The sequence below is a fragment of the Sander lucioperca genome, chromosome 2 (genome assembly GCF_008315115.2).
Source record: "Sander lucioperca isolate FBNREF2018 chromosome 2, SLUC_FBN_1.2, whole genome shotgun sequence".
In the NCBI taxonomy this organism is placed as follows: domain Eukaryota; kingdom Metazoa; phylum Chordata; class Actinopteri; order Perciformes; family Percidae; genus Sander; species Sander lucioperca.
In genome coordinates this window covers 37627341-37652133 of record NC_050174.1, presented here as the reverse complement: position 1 = coordinate 37652133, position 24793 = coordinate 37627341, and the positions used below count along the sequence as shown (strand labels likewise).

The window sequence follows — 24793 nt, the reverse complement described above, 5'->3', positions numbered from 1 at the left end:
GCGTTTTTTAGGCTACACCATTTTTTGTCACATACAGCAAACATCTCCTCACTATCCGCTAACTGCCTGTCCCCTGAACACACTGTAAAAAAACATGGTCTCTGTAGACAGCCCAGGCTCCACAAACGGCAACAAAAACAAACTGCGCCAACCTGCACCACAAAACATAACAAACAGTCTTCCAGCCAATAACCGACAAGAAGGATTTGGGGGTGGGGGTTGGGGGGTTAGTACGCAGAAGGGAGGGGGAGGGGACGGGATGAGTAGGAGGGAGGGGCGAGCTAGCCGCCGTTTTGTTTGACAATACTTCGAACATCAACAAGAAGTGACGTCACCCAACATCGCTTAGAGCACCTTTAAAAAAGGATTTCAATGTTTGAAAAACCCAGGAGGCACAAACTGGAGTTAACTAACTCCCATGTGACCTGAACACAGCATAAAAACAACAGCAACAATAGGTAAATGACAGGTTGACAACTAACAGCACCTTAACAGAGAATGTGGCATATACAGTATAACTGAGAGAAACAAAAAAATGCTGAAACATTACAGCAAAAATATAACTTTATCCAACAGAGGAAAATCTGTGTATAGTTTCTATATTTTACAGTCATTCATATCTCTGTAACAGTCAGCTTCATGATGTTTACACAAAGTTACAGCTGCATGTAAATGTTCCAGTTGATGCATCAAAACATACAGTTAATTTACCCAGTAGAAACGTTCTGTGTAAGAATTGAAACTTCTTTACTGTGCCATCCGGTGGTCAAATCAAGAATGACGCTGCGGCAAGCGGCCGTACATGCTGCTTGGATTTTCTCATTTCTTCACAAACGAAAATGTCTGCATAAAACATCAAAATAATACACATACTAAGTTTAATAATGGTTGCTGTCATATATAATTTACTGTCAGTGACAATATGGGGGAAGCACTGGAAGCTGTAGCAAAATTGTTGAATGCACTTTCTGAATGCATCAGGGATTTTATTCAGAATGAATGACTACAATACATCTTGCAAAAATAGGGATACAACACACAACCAAACAATGCAGGGGGGAAATGTAGAAGATTAAAGGATCACGATGCTCACAGTGAAGCAACAATGTGAAAAACTACAAGGTGGTTTGACCTGCTGGACCACTGATCAGCTTGTGTTGTGCTCAGCAGGGACATAGACGCAATGTATAAACCTGTGTCTTATGTTCACATAAACGTGAAAGATAAGGACTATTAGAGTCCCCATAAAGGCAGAGGTAGCAGCTAACGTCCTCCTTAATTGCACTGTAGGTTTTAAGCTGTTTTCATTTTTATTTTAGAAATTAAGTACAGCTTGAAGACAGCATGAGATAAACATGAGGAAACCCAGTTAAGGGTTATGAAGAGGGTTGAAGTCCTGCACTGGTTTTTAGTCTTAAATGTAATCATGTAGACAGAAATAGGTCAGCCATGAAACTGGGCAAAAGTCAAAAGATAAATCCAGACCTTAGAACACCACGTTGATCCCTTCAGATTTGCAATACTGTAAACAGAAGTGAGTTCAAAGTGACCGAAAAACAGCCGAGGTCAAAAACTTGTTCTTTAAACTTTAAAAATAAATACAGCAACATGAGCTAAACATAGGTTTTGTTCCACTGAGAGACAGATTTAAAGTACTGTTACTGCCTTCCAAAACGGATTACTTAAAATGTCAGCGCCTTTAATACTGATATTTCTACTAGATTTCGTCTGATGTACATCACTCAGATGCAGTACTATTGTAATATTATTTTATCATGTTTCAGCCAATGAAAAGTTAATCAGATTGGTCTGTAACTGCCGCTGGTAGTTATGTGCTGTTGTTGACCAGTGGTTCAACTTCCTCAGCGATGTAGAAGTGTATACTCCATGATGTGTCAGTAGGCTACACTGTGACATCACTGCTGGACCTGGTTTTTCAGGTGAAACACTGGACCCTTCAACAGAATATAAAGTGTTTGTGCGTATTATCATTTTCAAGCCCTTTATGTTAATGTGTTAATACATCTCAGTATTGCCTGTTTATCTACCAAAGTAATCAACATATTTACAGTATATTTACAGAACTGTTTACAGCACAATATACTGGTTTCCAGTACATTCAGGCAGCTTCGTCCAGCAGTCTCTGCAGGTTCTTCTGCACCTGAAAGAACAGATGTGTGTTATTTTTACTGTTGCTTTATTACATGAAATTAAATGCACATAAATATATCTGATGACCAGACCCAAACAGAATCTGGGATTTTTAAAAAAAAATAGTTTTTAGTTGTTGTTTTTTATACAGAATGAAAATCTGCAGAATATAGCAAACAGTTTTTTCTGCTTGGGGTAGAGATGTGTTAATTATTCTATTTTCTAGTTTTATTTTATAATCTGTTTAAAATCTGCGGGATTACTGCGGAAAACGCTGCAGAATTCTGCGTCCACAGATTCCGTGTGACCCTGCTGATGACTTGGCATTCACCATCCGTCCACCATATGTCCTCAGACTTTCCCACCAGTCTCCTGAGTCCTACATCTACCTGATCACCTGTTGCCCATTCCCCAATTACCCATCTCAACTTGCTCCTGACCAGGTTGTAAATAATGCTCTTTGCTTCCTAGCCATCTGACCCCAAATATGAATCTAATAGTACATTCCATTTGTACTCGGAAGTCAGATTTTCCATGGTCAAAGTCGGAAACACGCCCCCTGACCTCGGATTTCCAAGCTCGGAACTCGGACAACTAAGAAGTACCCTGAGGTCAAAATCCAACATGGATGCCCCATGCATCAACAGTAGTGAGAGCTGTAGTAACATACAGTTATTAGCACTTATATCTTATTTGTGTCTCGCTAAATAAGTCGTACACACAGTACTGTCCAACTTCTATGTGTGGACATGTTGTTACACTGTTTGTATGCACAAAAAAAAACGCAATGCGTTGTTATCAACTGGTATTGCTAACAATGGCTAACCTGGCTGATGCTAACCCCATGTTGCCAGCTGGTAAGCCTGTTCCTCACCCTTGCCTCTAATGCATTTCCTTTCATCCTACCTACTTGTCGTATGGTGTCTGTCTGCATTTGAGTCCTCTAAATACATATAAATAATCACATTTCCAATTGATTAGGCTTCTATTTTTCAATATATAATACTTGCAACCAGGTTCAGTGGATTTCGAAGTGGACAAGTCAGTTACAATCTGATCCAATTTTGAGTCTGGATCCCTTTTTTGTGATGATACTGCACTTTATTAACACAATTTTAAACATGGCTGTCACCTGCTGCTGCTGTTTGTTTGTAAGGAGACGAGTGTCAGCCTGAAATTTTAATGTAGGTCAGACACACCGAGTAGAGACTGATTGATGAGCGAGGACGAGCTCTTCTTACAGATAACGTTGACGCTTCTCTATGAACAGATCACTGACTATAAATGTTTGATTAACGGCAACAGTTGCAAGCTGCAAGCTAGCATTGTTTCTGTTTCTGACACCAAGTGTGGTGTCACATGTCGATAAGGGGAAAACATCCCTACCACAAGTTTACCCGCTGTCAAATTTGTAGTAGTTGAGTTTAAAGTCTTTTGTGGCCAAGTTAAACAAAGGATACTTTAACTGCATCAGCTTAAACCATCGTGCAAGAATTGGATAGTTAGGGCCTCAAACATTCATCATTAATTGACTTTTTCCCTCAACTTTTTGATGATATTTAAATATGAAAAAGAGATTACTATGTACACAAATAAAAAAAACAATGGGACTATGGTAAAAACCAACCAATATTTATGGTTATAGAGAATGAATTCAGCTGAATACGGAAAGTATACGATAAGTTCCAAGATATTTTAGTCTTATTCACAGTCTTCCGAGCTTTTTTGTAAACTGATCAAAAAGCCTATTGGTTCAATCAATTGGGTCCCACAAATCCCCAAATTTCTTCCCAGTTAAAGCTATAGTGCATAGTTTCTGTCACCCCCATGAGGAACACTAAGTAATGACAACAAAACTGTCGGCACGTCCACATGACACAAGCCTTACGTGATCACGCACGCAGTTGCTAGTAGCCAAGGAGCACACGGAGGATTAAAAAAACATGATGGACTCTTCAGAAGAGGTCATTATCTTCTCTCGAGCTTCTGCGCGGGAAAGTCGCCGGACGCCACAATCTTCTTAATTAGCTTTGTAGCAACTCATTTGGCAACGACTTGAATGTAACGGACATTTATTAATATCAAAAATGTACTAAAGCTTTAACTGTTGATGTTTGGAAATATAAATTATCAACACGATTTGTTAGAATTTACTGATGTTAAATTTAACCTGGAGGACACAGAAAGACGGACTGACCGACCTTCTCCAGCTTCATCAGGTTGATGGTCAGTAGTTCAGAGAAAAGCTCCGTGTTAACGTCACTTCCCCGCAGAAAGTCGTTTCTGGGGAAAATAAATATGAAATTCAAGATAAAGAGCAAAATCATATCATCTTATACTTTACAGTAACCAGGATCTGATTTATAACACTGTGTATGTGATCCCAAAAGTCGCATTTAGACAAGTGTAACCACAGCCTCTTTCTCAACAATATGTACTGTGGCTCACTTCATATGTTTAGATAAGACTGTACTTGAAAAATAACAACCTTATATTTTTGTTTATTTAATATTTCTGTTTTTAAACACCATTTCCCAGATGCTAGCGTGACATCATGATGTATATAGTAACCTATTTGTTTGTAAGGTTAATTATGTACTGTATGCATATATTCCTACTGTTTCTTTTGCTGCTGTGACACTTCCGTTTCCCTCCATGTAAAGTAAAAAATATCTTATATTAGTGACCAACCTTGGAAGATCTACATTTGGGAAATTTCCAGCTATTTTTCAAGCTAACAGACTGGCGGGTAACTAAGGGGTTTCAACAAGTAGGAACATAAATTATATTTTCTCAAACTCTTTCAATTCAGTTTGTATAATTTCATGTTTTCCAGGACTTTTCCGTTGTGAACTCACTCGTGGTGGGTGAACTCGGCGACAGAGCCGAGCGTCGTCAGTCTCTGCTCCAACGAGATGATCTTAAAGGCCAGGTAACAGGAAGACAAGACCAGGACGCACACTCTGAGGAAACACACACACACAAAATCAATCAATCAATGAAGAAAGGATTGCTGGACAGATAAAAAGAAACTTTGGATAAGTGAGAGAAGTGAGTGAAAATGAGTAAAAATAGTTCAAATAACAAATGGAGGAGTGTGTTAATTAATGCATTATTAGATTAATAAATAGCTGAATCAGTTCATCAATGTAGGCCTGAATTTGCAAAATGTTTCATTGAATAATTTCATGAATAAATGGCTGAATAATTACACAGTTGGATGAACAAGTGGACAGATGAATGAATAGGATGAATTCTTGGATTCTTGGACTCACAGTAACAGGTAGATGAACAGCAGAGTGTTGAGAGAAACTGGTTTCAGAGTCCGGCTGTCAATCACCAGCCCTGAGCCTGACAACAGAAAAAATCAATTTGTTCAACTGACATACATGTTTTAATTGATCGAAGATTAACATAAACTTCATTGGTCCTTTGTTGATTTTGAAGAAGAAAAAATCGGATTGTTATTTGTCAACAATTACGATACATTTGAAGGCATTGTGTACATTTGTTTTTTCACCTTATTGATAATCTGTATTGTTTATAGCTTGTTTTATTTGCAGTTTTTCCTACTTTGTGCTGCAACAACAACTTCCCTCGGGATAAATTGTTCTAGCTCTTATCTTAATAACAACAAAAGAGTCATCAGGGAGGGAAATTAACTTTATCATCTCAAAATAATAAAGCATACACATAAAAATTGCGGGTTTATAAAAACATTCAGCATGATGCCTGGACTGTCAGATCAGGACATTTTGGAGGAATGTTAGATACAAACTTTATAATTATATAATAATTATATATAATATATTGTTGAGTTTAGTGCTGCAACTAATGGTTTATTTTCATTCTTGAAAAGGGAAAATAGTCCCTCCCAGTTTCTCAAAGACCAAGGGGACGTCTTTAAATGTCCTGTTTTGTTCAAAACCCAAAGATATTCAGTTTAATAAGATATAAAACAGAAAAGAGCAGGGAATCTTCCTATTTGGGAGGCTGAAAACAGCATTTGCTGACATGATTTTTGCATGAAAAATTACTCTAACTATTAACAGATTTTCAAAATAGTTTGCGATTATTTTTCTGTCCCTCCACTAAACGATTAGTTGACTAATCGTTGCAGCTCTGAGTTCTATAAAGCTGGAGGATTACAGACATATTATACGGTCTCGTGCAGGTACTGCACACAGGACAGCATTCGTACCAGCGTGGCGTGTGTCGTTCTGCTTTTTTTCTGAGCTCTGCTGGTTCTGCTGCTGGTTCTGCTGCTGGGTCTTCACTTTGTGTTCATGGTCTGGATGATCAGTTGAGGCTGCATTGTCTTTGTGCTTCAACACATCCAGGAACTGAGGAACGGGGAACTCTGCAGCGTTGGAGAGACAGGAAGCAGTGTGAATGGGAAAACTTGTCACTAGGAAACCTGCCTGTGTCCTTGAACATGACTCCGGCTTTGTTTCGTTTTTGCTGGTACATTAACTCCACAGCGTGATAAGACCCAATGGCCTTTTTTCATTTTCCTCCCCATTGTTAAACAGTGGGTCATGTCCAGGTGTCAAATTACATTCCTCTATGCTTTATGTCTTCACTTGAGGTTTTCTCAGGTGTAATGAATGATCCTCAATGCCTATGGCAGCGATGAATGAAATAAAAAGCAGGGGGGAAAAGTAAATAGTTTGCCTGGGAACCAGACAAATCTGTGAGCTCATGTTTTATTTGCTATGGCAGATAGATAGAAGATAGGCAAGACAGCTTTATTTGTATTGCACATTTCAACAACAAGGCAATTCAAAGTGCTTTACATAAAATATTAAAAAGCAGGTAAAAACAATTATAACATTTGTTAAAGAGAATATAAGGTTACACTTTACTTGAAGGTATCTATATAAGAGTGACATGACACTGTCATGAACTGGTGAACATGAGTACGTGAAACATTATAAACAAGTCATAAACATTTATGACATAACGCTTCAGTTATGGTTATGGTTAGGGTTAGAGTTAGGGTTCATGTGTCATGACTGTGTCATGTCACTCTTATGTAGATACCTTCAAGTAAAGTGTTACTGAATATAAAAATAGAATAAGACAGGTATGAAATACAAGAATAAAAGTTTCGGTGCAGTGTAAGAAATTGACAATAAGGTAGCATCAAAAACAAGTCTTCGGCCTTGATTTAATAGAACTGAGAGTTGCAGCGGACCTGCAGTTTGTTTGTTTGCTTTTGTTTGTTGTGCAAAAAAACTGAACGCTGCTTCTCCAAGTTTATACAGAAAGCAGACCTGTCCCGACGACATGAGAGGTCTGGATGGTTCATAATGTAGCAGCAGATCAGAAATGAATTTTTGGCTCTAAACTGTTCAGTGCTTCCAACAGTAGTGTTTTGAAATCCATTCTTTGAGAGACAGGAAGCCAGGCTAAAGACCTCAGAACTGGAGCGATGTGATCCACTTTCTTGGTCTTAGCGAGGACTCGAGCAGCAGCGCTCTAAATCTCCTGCAGCTGTCTAAATCGATTTTTTAGGGAGACCCGTAAAGACAGTTACAGTAGTCGAGTCTACTGAAGATAAAGATAGAAAGCCTTCATTATCATTGTACAGTGTAGAAGAAAATGATGACCTAAGAGTTTTGGTTTATTCTTTTCCTAATATTCTCTTTCCTGTTCACTGATCAAACTCCTACTCTTCTGTATGATATTTCGACTGTGCTTAAACTATTTTACCTAATCAACTACCTTTAGTGTATCTGCCTTTTCTCTAGCTTAGTGTTAGAGGAAGCATTTCACCTTGATCACTGAGTGAGACCTTTTGCCCAGGTTGGCCCAAAAACACCTTTTGATTAGTTGGAGCAGACAGTATTGAGCCTATGCAAATCTACTCAGACAGACTTGTGAGTAGGGTTGGTTACCAAAACCTTCCTACGCAACCGGTAGGAATCGGACCAGATTAGAATGCAAATTTCGGTTCCTCATTTCGGTTCATGTGTCGACTGAAATATTTTCCCTCTGTCGCTCTGAAACGAACGTAAAAAATATCACACAGCTAGCTACCGTAAATGTAGGCTACTTTTAAAATGCCATATTTTCCCTCTGGGCTCACCAAAACGGATGTAAAACCATATTAACCATTCACTGCACGTGATTGCTAGTAAACATATTACATCTTTGATGTCATTTTTCAGTTTTTCAAGAATCGGTTTAGGAATCGGAACCGTTTTAAAAATACCGGTTCAGCATCGGAATCGTAAAAATCCAAACAATACCCAACCCTACTTGTGAGCGGAATGTCTTATTCTGTTGCTTTCTGTAAGCGTGTATAAAACTCTGGTCAGAGACTCAGCCTGGTCAGGGAGAATTCTACAGCTTCTTGTGAACTTCAGTCTCCACTGCGCAGCAATTAAAACTCATCTGAACCAGCCACTGTATTGGACCTGGGAGAACTTTTTCTTTACAATGAAATTAGGAGCACTACTCCTACTGCATTAAAATGACATTTGTCCGCCGCTCAGCGCCACGTCACATTTCATTGCTCTGATTGGTTGTAGGTCCATCCTACTGTGTTCAAAAGCATCTTGGCCTACAGCCACTGATAACGTTCCCTTTGCTCAAAAAAAGAACTGAAAGGTTCCCCACTAACTCACATTTGTGATTTGGTCTGGCGATGTCAGGCTCGTCAACAGCCCCTTAACAGAGTGAAACTTTGAAACTGGACAAAACTGTATGTTTCTCATGTGAGCACAATCAGTGGAGGGAGGGTACAGGGAGATGGAAGTGAAATACTGAAGGAAGAAAGGAAGAAAACTGAATTAAATAAAGAATGAAGACAGGAAAATTAAGCAGAATCTGAAGCAGCAAATGTCTGAGCCCCTGTTTCTGCTGCTGTTTGTTAATTTAGTAAAAGCTGTTCAGTCATATTTGTGGATCCTCAAAAATAGGAGTTGTAATATGTGACTGCTATGCTGCTGCTGATTGGTTGGTCAGAGATACCTGCTATCTTGTCGTAGTCAGGGGTCTGGGAGTCCGAGCTGCTGCTCTCCTCCATCTCCTGCCTCTTCTTACTCACTGCTACGTCCAGATCACAGAAATCACCTGGAAAACTCTGCAGAAATCCACAAACACACACAACATGTTGCCTAGTGGGTGAGTCACTTATTGAGCACCAGAAATCCAATTTCCAGTCCTCTTACATATATGTCAGCAGGAGGGATAAATAGATAGGTAAATGTCTAAAAAAAAAAAAAAAAAGCTGAGCAATACAATATGAAGTCTGGGCTGATGCTAAAAGTCAGAGAGGAATACACTGACAATTACCCTTGGATACAGTTTTGTTGGTTGTATAAAACAAATATAACTATATGCAGTATGAATAGTTTGCAGTTCTTGCATTTCTCCTCTCTTCCCCATCTGCTAGCTCACCTCAGTGGATTTTCCCACAGAGGATGTGTTTCTGAAATGCAGTTTTAGGTCCATATTTTAACATACATTCCTCCAAAAATCAAGTATTTTGTTAGCATTTTACAACTACAGTTCCCATAACGCTTCACCTCCTGTACGCTGAGTGGACTGCTCGAGAAAAATATAAACATTCTTCTTAGCTTCGTTGAAAACAAACCACTGGTCCTCTTTGTTTTTATGTTGTCACCTTTGTCTCAGCTATTATGTGAGTGTTTCTATGACTTCCTCCATTTTGTAATGCTTCTGATTAAGTGGGAAGAACATTGTAAAAATGCAGTTTCAGTAGTGTGTATATACACTCACCTTGAAGATTATTAGGAACACCCTACTAATAGCGTTTTTGACCCCCTTTCACCTTCAGAACTGCCTTAATTCTTCGTGGCATTGATTCAACAAGGTGCTGGAAGCATTCTTTAGAAATGTTGGCCCATATTGAGAGGATAGCATCTTGCAGTTGATGGAGATTCGTGGGATGCGCATCAGGGCACGAAGCTCCCGTTCCACCACATCCCAAAGATGTTCTATTGGGTTGAGATCTGGTGACTGTGGGGGCCAATTTAGTACGGTGAACTCATTGTCATGTTCTAGAAACCAATTTGAAATGATTTGAGCTTTGTGACATGGTGCATTATCCTGCTGGAAGTAGCCATCAGAGGATGAGTACATGGTGGTCATAAAGGGATGGACATGGTCAGAAACAATGCTCAGGTAGGCTGTGGCATTTAAACGATGCCCAATTGGTACTAAGGGGCCTAAAGTGTGCCAAGAAAACATCCCCCACACCATTACACCACCACCACCACCAGCAGCCTGCCCAGTGGTAACAAGGCATGACGGATCCATGTTCTCATTCTGTTTACGCCAAATTCTGACTCTACCATCTGAATGTCTCAACAGAAATCGAGACTCATCAGACCAGGCAACATTTTTCCAGTCTTGAAAGGTCCAATTTTGGTGAGCTTGTGCAAATTGTAGCCTCATTTTCCTATTTTTAATGGAGATGAGTGGTACCCAGTGGGGGTCTTCTGCTGGTGTAGCCCATCCGCCTCAAGGTTGTGTGTGTTGTGGCTTCACAAATGCTTTGCTGCATACCTCGGTTGTAACGGTTATTTGAGTCAAAGTTGATTTTCTATCAGCATGAATCACTCGGCCCATTCTCCTCTGACCTCTAGCATCAACAAGGCATTTTCGCCCCCCAGGACTGCCGCATACTGGATGTTTTTCCTTTTTCAGACCATTCTTTGTAAACCCTAGAAATGGTTGTGCGTGAAAATCCCAGTAACTGAGCAGATTGGAAAATACTCAAACCAGCCCGTCTGGCACCAACAACCATGCCACGCTCAAAGTTGCTTAGATCACCTTTCTTTCCCATTCTGACATTCAGTTTGGAGTTCAGGAGATTGTCTAGACCAGGACCACACCCCTAAATGCATTGAAGCAGCTGCCATGTGATTGGTTGATTAGATAATTGCATTAACGAATAATTGAACAGGTGTTCCTAATAATCTTCAAGGTGAGTGTACATACAGTACATACATATACATATATATCAGTACTACTACATCCGTCATGTTGTAGCTGGTGCTGTACACTGTTGTGTTTGTGTTGGACTTACCAGAGGGAAGTGAGGCGACTGAGGTGACCTCTGACCCCTGAAGCTGTTCTTCGCTGAGGAGGGGACGGGGCTGCTGCACGGACTCTTCTCCTGTACACATATACAATCACATGTAGTATTCTAGTATACAATAGAGTATGTTTTTATTTAAAAACAGCTGGTTGATATCACAAACATATTAAGTCATTGCAATTTGACTTTCAGATCTGCAGTGATATTCAGAATCACAAACAGTACATTTTACATTGCTCATGTTGGCAATCTTTTGTTTTTTAAGAAAATGAGTAACTAGTATAAGTGTTGGCATGATAGAGAGGAACGCAAAATAGCTTTTTAAAGATGGTTTTAACAACCTTGAAGCTATTAGGGTAAATTAAATGTCTGGATTTTAGGAGGTTAAAACCTTTTAGTCAAGTTAAGTCAAGTGCATCTGTTTTGTTACCTTGCACGGCAGCTGGATTCTCGCAATATCACAAGATAACACAAGAATAACTGGATGACATATCGCGTGAAAATCCATCTTGTTAGGCTTCACGTAAATGCATTTGTGTCTGAACATCCAGCCCACCAAACCAATCAGCGTCTGGCAAGGAGCTACTGGCAGCTATGGCCGTGGTTTAGGTGTGTGACGGCCGCGACTGTTTGTCCAAAACAATTGTAGACGCAATAGACAGATGGTTCATCCAATCACCTGCCAGGTATTTTTTGAAAGTGCCTTGCCAACAACAGTTTCCAATGACGGCTTCTCAGGTGGCTCTGATAGTTAACAAACTATCTGGATCCTCAGGTTATCTGTTTTCCCTAGTCTGTATCCTCGATATTCCACTTCCGGGATCACTCTGTTGCTGATGGAAATTCCATCGGATTTCACTCATTTAGGCCGGATATCCGTTGCCTTCCGCTTTCTTTGTGTTGGCATTCTAAACTCCGGTGGATTTAAATCCAGACAGCTAGCTAGACTATCTGTCCAATCTGAGTTTTCTGTTGCACGACTAAAATAACTTTTGAATGTACACATGTTCCACCAAAACAAGTTCCTTCCCGAGGCTATTTTGCAAGCGGCACTGTGGCCAATAAACCAGAGCCCGTTTTTCTCCTATCCCGGAATGCTGTGTGAACTATAGCCAGAACTATGCGTGCATAATGACAATAAGTTCTTGAACTCTTCAAAAAAGACTTTTTAAAAAACTAAGAAAAGCTCATGTGATTTTAATTTCATCATCATGTATCTCTGAGTTTACATGTTTATGTTTGACAACACAAAAAACGTCACAGAAATGTATTTTAAAATCAATAAAAAAACATGAAAATAGTGTCTTTAATTGCATTTTATAGGTTTCTACCTGGCAAAAGCTGTCTAACAGAAAAAGATATGACTGCATGTGGACAGTCTGTACCTCCAGGTGAAGACAGATGGACATCAAGAACTTGTAGGTGTTGTCTCTGGACATGAAGGACACAAAAACATACTGCAACAGAAAACACAAACATTTTACTGTGTGACAGATATTTGAAGCTGACAATGTTGACTGACCAAAACTACTGAACCTGTTAAAAGCAGACACAAACACACAGATAATTAAGATAAGCCCTGCTGGTTTATTGTGTTGTTATGTTGGACAAAATACTTTAGATGTGAAAGGAGGAATTCATGTGTGAGCCATAAAATGATGCTGAGGTGAGACAAAGAGTCTTCCTTCTCACCCTGTCATTAGCGGTGGCGATCACCAGAGCGTTTGGCAGCAGGATGGCAGTTTTGGTTTTCTTGATGTGCGTGACGGACATCACTGGGATGGCAATCTGGGACGGACAAACAGCAGGATGAACAGTCAGCCCAGCAGGGACTACTTTTTACATGCTGTTGCTACAGAAGCACTCATCCTGTGGGAAGTAGTGGTCACACTGTCATTGAAACCTCATCAGTCAAAGAAATGGAATCCTGTGAGATGATTTAGTTTCACAGTATGAACAGAGAAAGCAGGGAAATACTATTCCCTATAACATATCTTTCAAACATAACAGTTGCTATAAATTGTGTAAACTGTGCTGCCATGTTGGCCAGGACTCTCTTTTAGGCTTTTATATTGTGAAAGTAGAGAGGTCGAAGAGAAAGCTATCAGAACAAAGGATAGCGCTCTGACAAAGTGCTGAAACGTGAAAACAAGTATTAAAGCAGAGGATCTGTCTATTTAACAGTGGTGCTGAAATGACTGCTGACTTTAACAAAAGGCATTTTTTTGTGCAATAACCTCAGGAGTGCAGTGGATTTATGGAAGCCCATTTCTGCCAATGTGATGAAAAAAAGATCCTGTAAGTCATTATAATAAGAAACTTTTTCAAAATAATGACTTAGGCCGGTTAGGCAGGTGTTTCTCCTTTTTTATTCTCCTTCATTTTGAATGGGGCTAGTGCGTAGTAGGCTATGTAAGAAAAAAAACGTAGCTGCTTGCGGCGAAAGGTTGAGACAGATTGTCTTTTGGAGAAACACAACCTGACATCACTCTGCAGTGGCCAATCATGTAACCGGTGATCAGACTTGTCAGCTCGTTTTGAGGCAGTGTGAGAGTCCCGTACAGTAAACAGGAAACATCACTGCCTCTATTGCTGCCACAAGAAAGTTTTAAAACATTATGAGGGAAAAAAAAACGAAACTCAAGCACTTAACTTCCCAGGAGTTTGTGTAACAGCTGACTATTCCTTGCAACAAGCTCTAGCACAAAGCACTGTGTTCACCACAAACTGACCTTAAGTATGGAAAACTGCATTTTCGACATAAAGAAGACAGTACTTTACAGAAACAGTCATCTCAGTTCACTGTACCTTTGTGTCTTTGCCAAACACCTTGGAGTGGAAACAGATCCAGTGGTCAGAGACAAACATCCGTCCCTGGTAGAGGATGTCTTTCTGCAGAGCACAGGTGTAACCTGACAAACAGGTGAATAACATCAGGTTACTGAAGGGAACACTTTATTTTTTTAAATGATAGTTTAGTGGGGGGGAAAGATAGAAACAACAAAAAAAGCATTGGGATCTGAAAAAAGACACATTTATATATTGAAAACATTAAAAAAAAAAAAAAAGTTATTCAAACAGATTCAATTCATTTAAATTATTTACTTTAATTTTTTATTAGATTTAGTCCTGTAATTCTGTTATAAGCATTAAAGGATATCTTAAAACCATACTTTCATGCCAACATGTAACACTCAAATAGTTTTTGGTCACTGTGATTATTAGTCATGTTCATACTGGCTGTGACGAAGCAATTTCAGTAAATGTCCGTGCAAAAAATACATAATAAAGTTGAATTTTACATTACATAAGACTGTAACTTTGGAAGCTTTCCACCTGATTTGTCAAACGCAAATTGCTGCTATCTATGTCAGTATTGTTTTAAGATAGTTAACCTATCCTTTAAATCATCACCTAGTGTTGAACAAAAATCTCTGCAGATATAAAATGTTCGGCAATGATCTAATCCCTCATCCAGTATTTAAGGTGGAGCGGAAAGTTGTGATCATTAAAGACTTACTCTGTCTCAGCTGTTCCTCTTTGCTGATCTCCTTAAATATTTTATGGTACTGGCAGTTGCTCTTCGAAAGCTGAAACACAACACACACGCACGCACGCACGTGCACACACACACACACACACACACACACACACACACACACACAATCCATAATGCACAGTGAAGCTTGCACATTGCTAAACTGAACAATGTAAATATTAATTTTGAGATTTTGGGCCTTTTTGTTTTCTAATGGAAAGAAAATACACTTATTTTGATTAACTTTGTCTATTTGTGTCTGTCTTCACGCCTATCTAGTGATTATTCTGAAGGTTTCTACAGAGGACTTTGTTCATGTCTGTAGCGTAATTTATACAACATTTTGTTCCTAAAAACATGGGGAAAATTAAAACATTTTATGGCTGTTGACAGTGTTTTCTGATTTATGGAGTGATAAAAAGAGATATCCAAAACATTTTTTACAACCTTTGACTATAATATGTCAACAAAACGAAACAAGAATTTTGAACCTGGCTTTATCCAATGTTCACATTTCTGTTCTGGATATTTATGCAAATTAGAGCATGTTTCAGTTAGGGATGAGCGAGTACAGCATTATCTGTATCTGTATCTGTATCTGTATCTGTTAACCATATGAATTATCTGTATCTGTATCTGTACTCGGACTGGGCGGGGCCTAACCCCGAAATACAGCAAGAAAGTGTCAGACGCTCAGTGCGTGAAGTAAAAAAAACTGGTTAGAGCCAGCTGACGGTTTAAAAAAAACCTCCGACAGGCAGAGATGCAACGCGAGTCGCATTCTACCAAGCACCACGTCTGAACAAACACCACGTTTACCAGAACTCTACTGGTTAATAAGTAAGTACTACAAACCGAAGTAAAAAACAAACCTGAAGCTGAAGAAACCCTAAACGTTAACGGAAAAGACCTGCGAACCTGAGTGACTGAGGGAGAGACAGAGAGAGAGAGAGAGCTGTTCTGTGTGAGTGAGCAGAGCGGGACACAGCAACACAATAAATCTGTATGTGTGTAGGGGAGGGGCGCTGTGACGACTAGCCTATCACAGAACGCAGACACAGTCAGCTATCCAATGAGGATTTTTATTCAATCCGAGCATATTGACTCGTATTACTCGTATAATACTCGTACTCGGCAAAAGTGCTTTATCCGTACTGGATACTCGTTTCAGCCGAGTATCCGGCTCAACTCTAGTTTCAGTAGACGGTGCCTCATTTGCATATTTCAACATCAAATTTCAGAAAACTTGTGTAATGTAAGTATTCAACTGGGGAGGATTTATGCTGATATGCTCTACTCCTACCCTCGTTTTTAGTTTTTAGTATTTAGTATTTATTTATTTTCGGATATGATTAGTATTGACTATGTATTGTTATATGTTGTGTCTGAATGTGCCTGACCACATATGAAGTTCCCTCACGGGAAAAATAAAGTTCTTTTGATTTTGATTTGCTTTGATATATTAGTTAAAAACCGTTACCCTATTCAACGCAATGTAGGATTTGCTCACCAGTTGCATTAACATCAATGAAAGTAAAAGGTCAAGTTATATCTGATATCACTCACTGTTGGAGATTTGTCCCCGTGCTGTAATGTTTATAGGTGTTATAAAATATGTCATCAGAGTTGACTTAATGAACGCTCACCTGGCTGTAGTGAGACTTCTTCCTCTCTATCTTGGAGTCTAATTCTGGCTGGACCTGAGTCAGCAGAGAGTGGTCGAAGGTCTTTGATCTGCAGAGGAATTATATCATATAAGCTTACATCACTGTCTGCTGCTCTGTGATCCTTTATACTCTAATATATTTATATAACAATGTTTATTTAAGGTCACCAAGTAAAATTGCATAAATTAAATCAACAACAGACGAACAGTTACACTGCGCTTTACCTGACTAAAGCTGGTTTCCTTCTGCCTGACAGCTCCTGTTGCTCAGGATCATTGGCCTGCTGCTCGTTGACCATCCTCTCAAATCTCTGACGCTCCTCCATGTTGTCTACATCGGAACTGCAGACAGCAAGAAAACAACATTCAAACAACAAAACAACAAACATCCAAGATATTTGATTTAGCAGCAACAGGCAGCCAGCAGGAGCAGCTACAGAGAGAGAGAGAGAGAGTAGGTTATGGTGGAATAAATGTACACTTTAGTCTGGGTTTAAATCCGCTTAGTATCTGACTAAATAAAAGTCATAGAAATAAAAGTGATAAAAACTCCACTGTATCTTTTTAACACCACAGTCAACATGTTTTGTTTTTGATATTTAAGAGATCTACCGCAAGCCAGACAGTATATAAATGACTTCACTCGGTCTGGAGAAACTGTATCAAGACATACGGTAATACCAATTATAGATATCAGGTTGCTGATTAGAGTGAGCCTAATACTAATATGAATGTTTGAGAGTTAAAAAAATCCAACAATTTATTTTCATCCATTTATTTATTTGTAAGGACAACGCACATTAGCATTTCTGTGGCAGCATTTCTGTAAATGTGCCAGAGTTCGCCAGCTGGCTATTATCAGGAACAAATTAAGCATTCTCAAGAAGCCATGTTTTTGTCAGATAATATTATGTTTTAGCAGTTACTACTAAAATATGTTAAAGCTTGAATACCCTAAACAGCTTGGGACTTCTAAACTAGTTTTTCTATTCTGAAACCAGTTTAAATCTTACTGCCACTTGCCATATGTCTCTATTACTTGTACCTTAACCAATGTATAGACTGTTGGAATCATTTCATAGTTATTAGGGTTAGGGTAGTCAGTTCTTAGGGTCTTTGTTTAGTCTCAGGTGTTTTGTAGGTTGTAAATGTTACTGTTTAACACACAAACTTTTCAAATCTAGACGTGTTAATTAAGACACATTTTAAAGGTCCTATGACATGCTGCTTTTTGGATGCTTTTATATAGGCCTTAGTGGTCCCTAATACTGTAACTGAAGTATCTTTTATATAGGCCTTAGTGGTCCCTAATACTGTATCTGAAGTCTCTTTTATATAGGCCTTAGTGGTCCCCTAATACTGTAACTGAAGTATCTTTTATATAGGCCTTAGTGGTCCCTAATACTGTAACTGAAGTATCTTTTATATAGGCCTTAGTGGTCCCTAATACTGTATCTGAAGTCTCTTTTATATAGGCCTTAGTGGTCCCCTAATACTGTATCTGAAGTCTCTTTTATATAGACCTTAGTGGTCCCCTAATACTGTATCTGAAATCTCTTTTATATAGACCTTAGTGGTCCCCTAATACTGTATCTGAAGTCTCTTTTATATAGACCTTAGTGGTCCCCTAATACTGTATCTGAAGTCTCTTTCCTGAAATTCAGCCTTGGTGCAGAATTACAGCCACTAGAGCCAGTCCCACAATGACCTTTCCTTAGGATGTGCCATTTCTGTGTCTGTAGCTTTAAATGCTATTGAGGAGGAGAGAGGGGGGGCAAGGTGGAGGAGGGTGGGGTGTGGCCTTGACCAACTGCCACTTTGCTCTTTTGCAAGCCATGATGTCTCTCTTTCTCATGGATGGGCCAAATTCTCTGGGCGGGCAAAGCAGAGAAAGGGGAGGTAACCTTTCCCCTTATGACATCATAAGGAGCAGATTCCAGATCGGCCCATCTGAGCTTACTTTTTCTCAAAGGCAGAGCAGGATACCCAGGGCTTGGTTTACACCTATCACAATTTCTAGCCACTGGGGGACCATAGGCAGGCTGGGAGAACTCATATTAATGTTAAAAAACCTCATAAAGTGAAATTTTCATGCCATGGGACCTTTAAATACTACTGTATCTGCTTCGTGTCTGGGCCGCTATTCTCAAGCTTGAGATGGCTTATCAGGGAGTGCCATTTCACACATCTCCATTAGGTTTCATGATTGTACTTGTATTTTGACTGTTTTGTAAATAAACTGAACTGAACATGCAGAGCAACAGGAAGCAGCAAGACATTAGTACAGTGATACAGCAACGATATCCACTTTTCAGTACATCCAAACAACAAAACACAGCCAATAAATAATCAATAAGGCATTAAAAGAAATACGAAAATCATCATATTGATCTTGATAAATTGTTAAAAGATGCAGTTACAAGTTAGTAAAATGGTGACATCATGCACCTGAACACACAAGCCATGCAGCACAGAGTTATAAGTCCCAACTTTAGACAATCATGCAAACATTTCTGATAATAGTTCTTTAAATTTGATTCTTGAAGAATATATTGAGTGTAACTTTGTCACAAAAATAAACCTGTCAGTGCTCTCTTGTGGACAAACTCTGTAACGGAGGAGACTCTGTTTCTAAATGACCTCAAACATATCTTTGACATTTCTCTAACTTATTTCTGTTATCGGTCAACAGAATGTAAACACAGATCAGGATTATTATCTTTGATAAGAAAGAAAGAAAGAAAAGCATTTGAGAAGCTCAAACCAGAAAAAAGATTTGTAGTTTCTTGTCAATCAACCAAGTGATTAACATACTAGTTGTTCCAACACTCATAGAGGTACTATTACTGCTATAACAACTACTACTTGAACTCATTGTACAACTGATGCCAGCATGCAAAAACTACTATTAGGCTACAACAACAACAAAAAACAACAACAACAACAACAACAACAACAACAACAACAAGTATTATTATTACCAATATATTGCTTTATATCTTCCCTTTGACTGTTTGCATTCACAAACTCACAGATCTCTGTCCTCATGCTTTGCAGTTCCTCGGTTACGCCTCCTGGCGTCTTCCTGCTGGTTCACACACTGTTCTGTCATCCCACTCAACACCTTTTAAACTTTTACACAGACCAAACACCCGTCTGTCCTGTCTGCCTGTCTGTCTGTCTGTCTGTCTGTCTGTCTGTCTGTCCTGAACACGAGAGGTGAACTGACCCTGCAGCCTGATCCTCTGCTACCTCACCTGCCTGTGGGAGTGTCTGCTGGGCCTCCTGGTGTCACATGTCACAGCCAATCAGACGGCAGGAAGGGGTGGGGTGTGTGTGTGTGTGTGTGTGTGTGTGTGTGTGTGTGTGTGTGTGTGTGTTAGAGAGAGAGAGAGAGAGAGAGAGAGAGAGAGAGAGAGAGAGAGAGAGAGAAAGAGAGCATTTAAAACCTTTGATCAGTGACATTTTAGAGTAAAGTTACATTCTTGCTCTCTTCTACATTGCTATACACTTTAAAATCGTAATATTTTCTTTTCTTGTCACATAAAATGTTCACAATAGAACAATATGAGATATTTGGTGTCAGTAGGAACATGGTACGGCGGTTTCCCAGGCAGCTCTTTCTGGCTCAGTTTACACAGGAACAAAACTTTCTTCTCTTTTCTACCAGCACAAACAGGATGAAATCTGATCTGTTCCCTTTGTTGTCATAAACGTTTTATTGTTTAATTATTTTTACTGTTTAGATTGGTATAATGCAGGACAAGAGGTCAGATAGATAGAATACATGTTGTATCACTTTACACTGACTGCAGTCCAGTGAACCAATGCTTTCTTCATGGAAAAGAATACGATGTGCATGAAGTTTGTGTTGCAGGGAGAATCTGGTGATTTAATTTTGCCTTGCCAACATCAGATAATATATATTCTTTATTATAAGTCATTTCTGGTAGGTTTATACTGTAATACATCAACTTTCCTTTATCTCCGGAAGAGAAGAAGATGCAGAATGAGGATATATACAGTAACTCTGCCTATTATCCTGCTTCTGTATGTGTGAAAAAAACTAAAGGCCTAAAAATGAATCAAAGGGTGTGTGTGTGTGTGTGTGTGTGTGTGTGTGTGTGTGTGTGTGTGTGTGTGTGTGTGTGTGTGTGTGTGTGTGTGTGTGTGTGTGTGTATGTGTGTGTAATATCAGCTGAGGGTCACTGGGCCACAATGACAATCAACAAACATGTTATGAAGTTTCTGTCAGTGTTCTCGTGCTCTATCTGTCCCTACAGAAATACATGTATATGAGACACACACACACACATACACACAAACACAGTCCAGCACACACAATTATACTTCTTCAAATGTGAGGACTCTCATTGACATAAGTCTAACCTTAAAGGAATAGTTCAACATTTTGGGAAATCACTTTCTTTCTGAGAGTGAAATGGGAAAATCTAGAAATCTCATGTCTGTGCTTTCAGTACAGAGATGGAGTCAGAAAGTGGTTAGCCTGTAGCTTAGCATAAACACTGGAGGCACTGGGGAACTGTGCTGCATTATTTCTTGTTAAACAACAGTTTGGGAACAGTCACTGTGTGCAGCTTATAAAAACTATTCGTCGAACCTAAATCCTTCACCTTTAGACCAAGCCTGAACCCTCAATCAGATAAAACTTGATCTGTGTTACTGACAGATCAGTTTCTTTTATCAGATATTTGTTTTGTCGCAGGGTCACTTTCTTTACAAACTGGCAAGCACACACACACACACACACACACACACACACACACACACACACACACACACACACACATACACATACACACACACACACACACACACACACACACACACACACACAGACACACAGACTGGCAGACACACACACACACACACACACACACACACACACACACAACACACGTGTTGAGTTGTTTGTCAAATCTATTTGTTCATTTTCAATTCATCTTTTTTTCAGTTTTCTCATTTCCTTCATTGTTTCAAAGTGAATATTTTGTAATGACCAGATGAGTATTATCAGTTATTGTCATTCTGCACATGTTGCAGTTTTTATTTGTCTCTGTGTTCTTTACACTCTTATTTAAAGTGACTATATGTAACTTTTTAATGTTTCTGAAGCTCTGTCATTTTTTCATACAATGGTCTTAAATGACCTGTAACAGCAAACCAGACTAACAGTGAAAAGAACGCTATTTTTATATAGTTTTTCAGTCTTATGTAGAGTACCTTCAAAGGTATATCTACATAAGAGTGACATGACACAGTCATGACACATGAACTTTAACCCTAACCCTAACCATAACTTGTCATGACAAAAACAGAATGACACTTACTAAAAGAAGCGTTATGTTATAAACGTTTATGACTTGTTTATAATGTTTATGACACGTTCATGACAGTGTCATGTCACTCTTATGTAGATACTTTCAAGTAAAATGTAACCATTTTTAGTAAAGCATTGGCCCGGGTCCGATTATTCACGATTTTTTTCAAAGTCACAGAATGATTTGCGGCAGGTAGACGGCGCTACAGTAACACATTCTGATGGGTCACAGATTTCGGCTGAACACCGGAAAAGCCTGCTTTTACCTAACAGATGGAGACAATTAAAGTTTTTTTAGTTCTAAAATAATTTTAGATTGCGTGATGTGGTTGTACGTCAGTAGCCAACATTAAATTACGTCCCCCTTCCATTTAGCGCAGATGTTTTATTCATTTTAGTCAGTGTTTGTGTTGGCCTACTATTTTCTTTTCTCTTGTCCCCCTGTAACATTATATGTGTAAAGCGTCCGTGGGTTTCATGAATTGGTATATATGAATCTAAGTTATTATTACGTTGGTTGCTATAACAATCTCTTAATGCTTTGGCCCGTAACACAGTGACAGTGATACCCGGTTTAGCTCACGAGACATCCAAAGTAGGCTAAGTTACCATATGCAACACTTGCAACGATGCATCTGTAACTTATTCTTTTATTGTAAATTAATGATTTTCTGTCCAAGCAAAACATTCATCGCAACTATATGACCTCCCGGTAATGCTAACTCAGTGCCGCTAGAATCAACACAAACCAAAAGTTACATAAAGTCACTTTAAGATGAAGATAAGACAAACCCTTGTTTAAGCCCCAGAGGGAAAATTCACGATTCATTCATTTAGTACTTTGCAGACTATCTATCTGTGCTCCAAAGTCTGATTACGTGAATACTAATGAATATCTTTTTGTAGTACTTACAGTAATATCCCATGGTGTTTATATTATATTTTTCCTTGAAATGCCAAATGCTACACCAGGATAATCTACTCTGGAAATAAAGTTGAAATGTAATTTACTTAAGTTGCTTGTGTTAATTATATTAAGACTAGTGCAGTGCCTGTCTGACAGACAGACAGACAGACAGACAGACGTCCCTGCAATTTATAGATAGATGTAGTGACACACAGTGAGACAGGGAACAGTGCTGAGTCTCCTGCATGCTGTGGTGGTGTGTAAACAGAGACCTTTGAAACACAAACACAAACTGGATGAACTGCAGCTCAGGATTTGTTGTCAGTACCGTTTGTCTGACAGGATATCTGCTTAAAAATATATGTTCCTCAAGTTGGAAATGGAAATGCAATATTACATCCCTAGTACCCCTTTATGCAATTTCAGACAATATTGGAAATTCATTCAATATTTGTATCTGCAGAAGGGGAGCCTGGGAGAAGAAGTTTGGGAAGCTGTGCTCTAACAGGATGTTTCTGCAGTCACGTCTGTGGAAAGACTTTGATAGACGCTTTCTACTGAATTTATTTCTTTTTTTGGTATCAGGTTGAATTAGCTACAGGAACAAGAGCTACATTAGCTGCTACTACAACACCATAAAAACCTTTGACCGAACTGTTGCACTGTGGGTAATGCAGGCGTCAGTTTTTGACAGGAAGAAGGACGATATCTCAAGTTCTGCTGTTTCGTTTCTGATAACTTTTTCTTGACTGATAATGATATGCATGCAATGCTGAATTGACGGAAGGTTACAAACACACTATGCAACACTCTCTTGCAGTAACAAGCTTACGTGGTAACATAACTATTAAAAAAGAACATCTGCTGTTGGAAAGACATGATCTAGACCAATCTCACGTTTTTTTTGTTTTTTTTTATGTAATTTCCAGTAACAGAAGAAGAATCAAGTATTTTATTTTATTTCTGGATAATATATGTTGTTTGTATATGTTGTTTGTATACCTGGAGTGGTAACAAAAATAATTTCCCCCTGGGATTATTAAAGTATTTCTGATTCTGATTCTGACTTGCATGGATGGAAAGAAGACATCTCCACCTAAAGAAACTTGACAAGGAATTTCTGGAAGTGTTGTGCCAAACACTAAACATCCAAAATGGAGAGAGTTCATTTGCAAAATAAGATAAAAGCCATTCTTTAAATGAATACATCAGCAACAGTTTGATTGGCATTCTCTTGAGTGAACAAAAAAAACCTATTTATGAAAATAATTGAGATATCTTATCAAAACAACCCAACACCAGTGTGATATTCCCTGGATGCATCCATCAAAAATACGTTTATGGGTGTTTCCCAACGTCTCCCAGGCAGCGCTGCCTGGAAGGCACTAGGATTAGGCAATGGTTATGGTTAGGGTTATGGTTATGGTTAGGGTTAAGGTTAGGGTTAGGTGCCTTGAAGTCAACGGTCACAGCGCTGCCTGGAAGCAGCCATTGGGGGCTTAAAACACCATCGAGCCAAAAATACACAATTTAGGAAAATAAATTTAAACGGATATGTCTCATTTTGCAAGTAAACCCTTCGTGTCGTCTTACCGGTGATTTGCAGTTGTGTTGGCCGGAGCACGGGAATGTTTGGACATCGTGCTCTTCCTTTTAAATTGAAGAGTCGTCTGCTCTGAAGTTCTCCATCGCAGACAGAATCACTGGCTGACACTTTAACACAGCTTTTCGGAGCAGTTAGCAGTCCATGTTACATTGTTTGGGAATAGTCTGTGTGTCTGTGCTCCACTCCCTCAAAATATATACTGGAGGGGCCTGTCTCGACCCCTGCAAAATAAACATCATAAAACTGTCTGTGACTGCCTGTACATTGACTCTGTTTGTTTGGTTTCACGATAGTCATACTGTCCTGTAGACATTTCAATGAACCCTCTTCCTCCTCTTACTGCTCCAAATCTCTTATCAGGGACTATGGTCAATGACTGTGGTTTGTGCTTTCACTGCAAAACATTTTGTTACATGTCAAAGTCATTTTAAAAGGAGTCCTCCAAAATTTCAGGAGGGAGGCTGTTGGGAAACAATCCGATCACTGTTGCTATTGTGTGGTTTGTATTATC

At 39.1% G+C, this 24793-nt stretch overlaps 1 protein-coding gene across 4 annotated transcripts; it reads right to left on the bottom strand.

The window, feature by feature from the left end:
* Nucleotides 1-546: 546 nt before the first annotated feature.
* On the bottom strand, nt 547-24515 carry LOC116054200 (GRAM domain-containing protein 2B). Of its 4 annotated transcripts, none has more exons than XM_031305628.2 (14): nt 24270-24515; nt 16654-16770; nt 16409-16496; nt 14745-14814; nt 14033-14136; nt 12917-13012; nt 12556-12681; nt 11213-11302; nt 9130-9241; nt 6353-6511; nt 5427-5502; nt 5010-5114; nt 4353-4434; nt 547-2161 (listed from the first exon to the last, which is right to left on the bottom strand). In XM_031305628.2, the coding sequence occupies exons 1-14, from the start codon at nt 24314-24316 to the stop codon at nt 2120-2122; spliced, it is 1314 nt and encodes a 437-aa protein (XP_031161488.1). In that variant the 5' UTR covers nt 24317-24515; the 3' UTR covers nt 547-2119. The 4 variants fall into 4 exon arrangements, with proteins under 4 accessions (XP_031161488.1, XP_031161487.1, XP_031161489.1 ...); XM_031305627.2 differs by lacking the exon at nt 24270-24515 and adding an exon at nt 19461-19688; XM_031305629.2 differs by lacking the exon at nt 24270-24515 and adding an exon at nt 19461-19688 and having other exon boundaries at nt 12610-12681.
* Nucleotides 24516-24793: the final 278 nt, after the last annotated feature.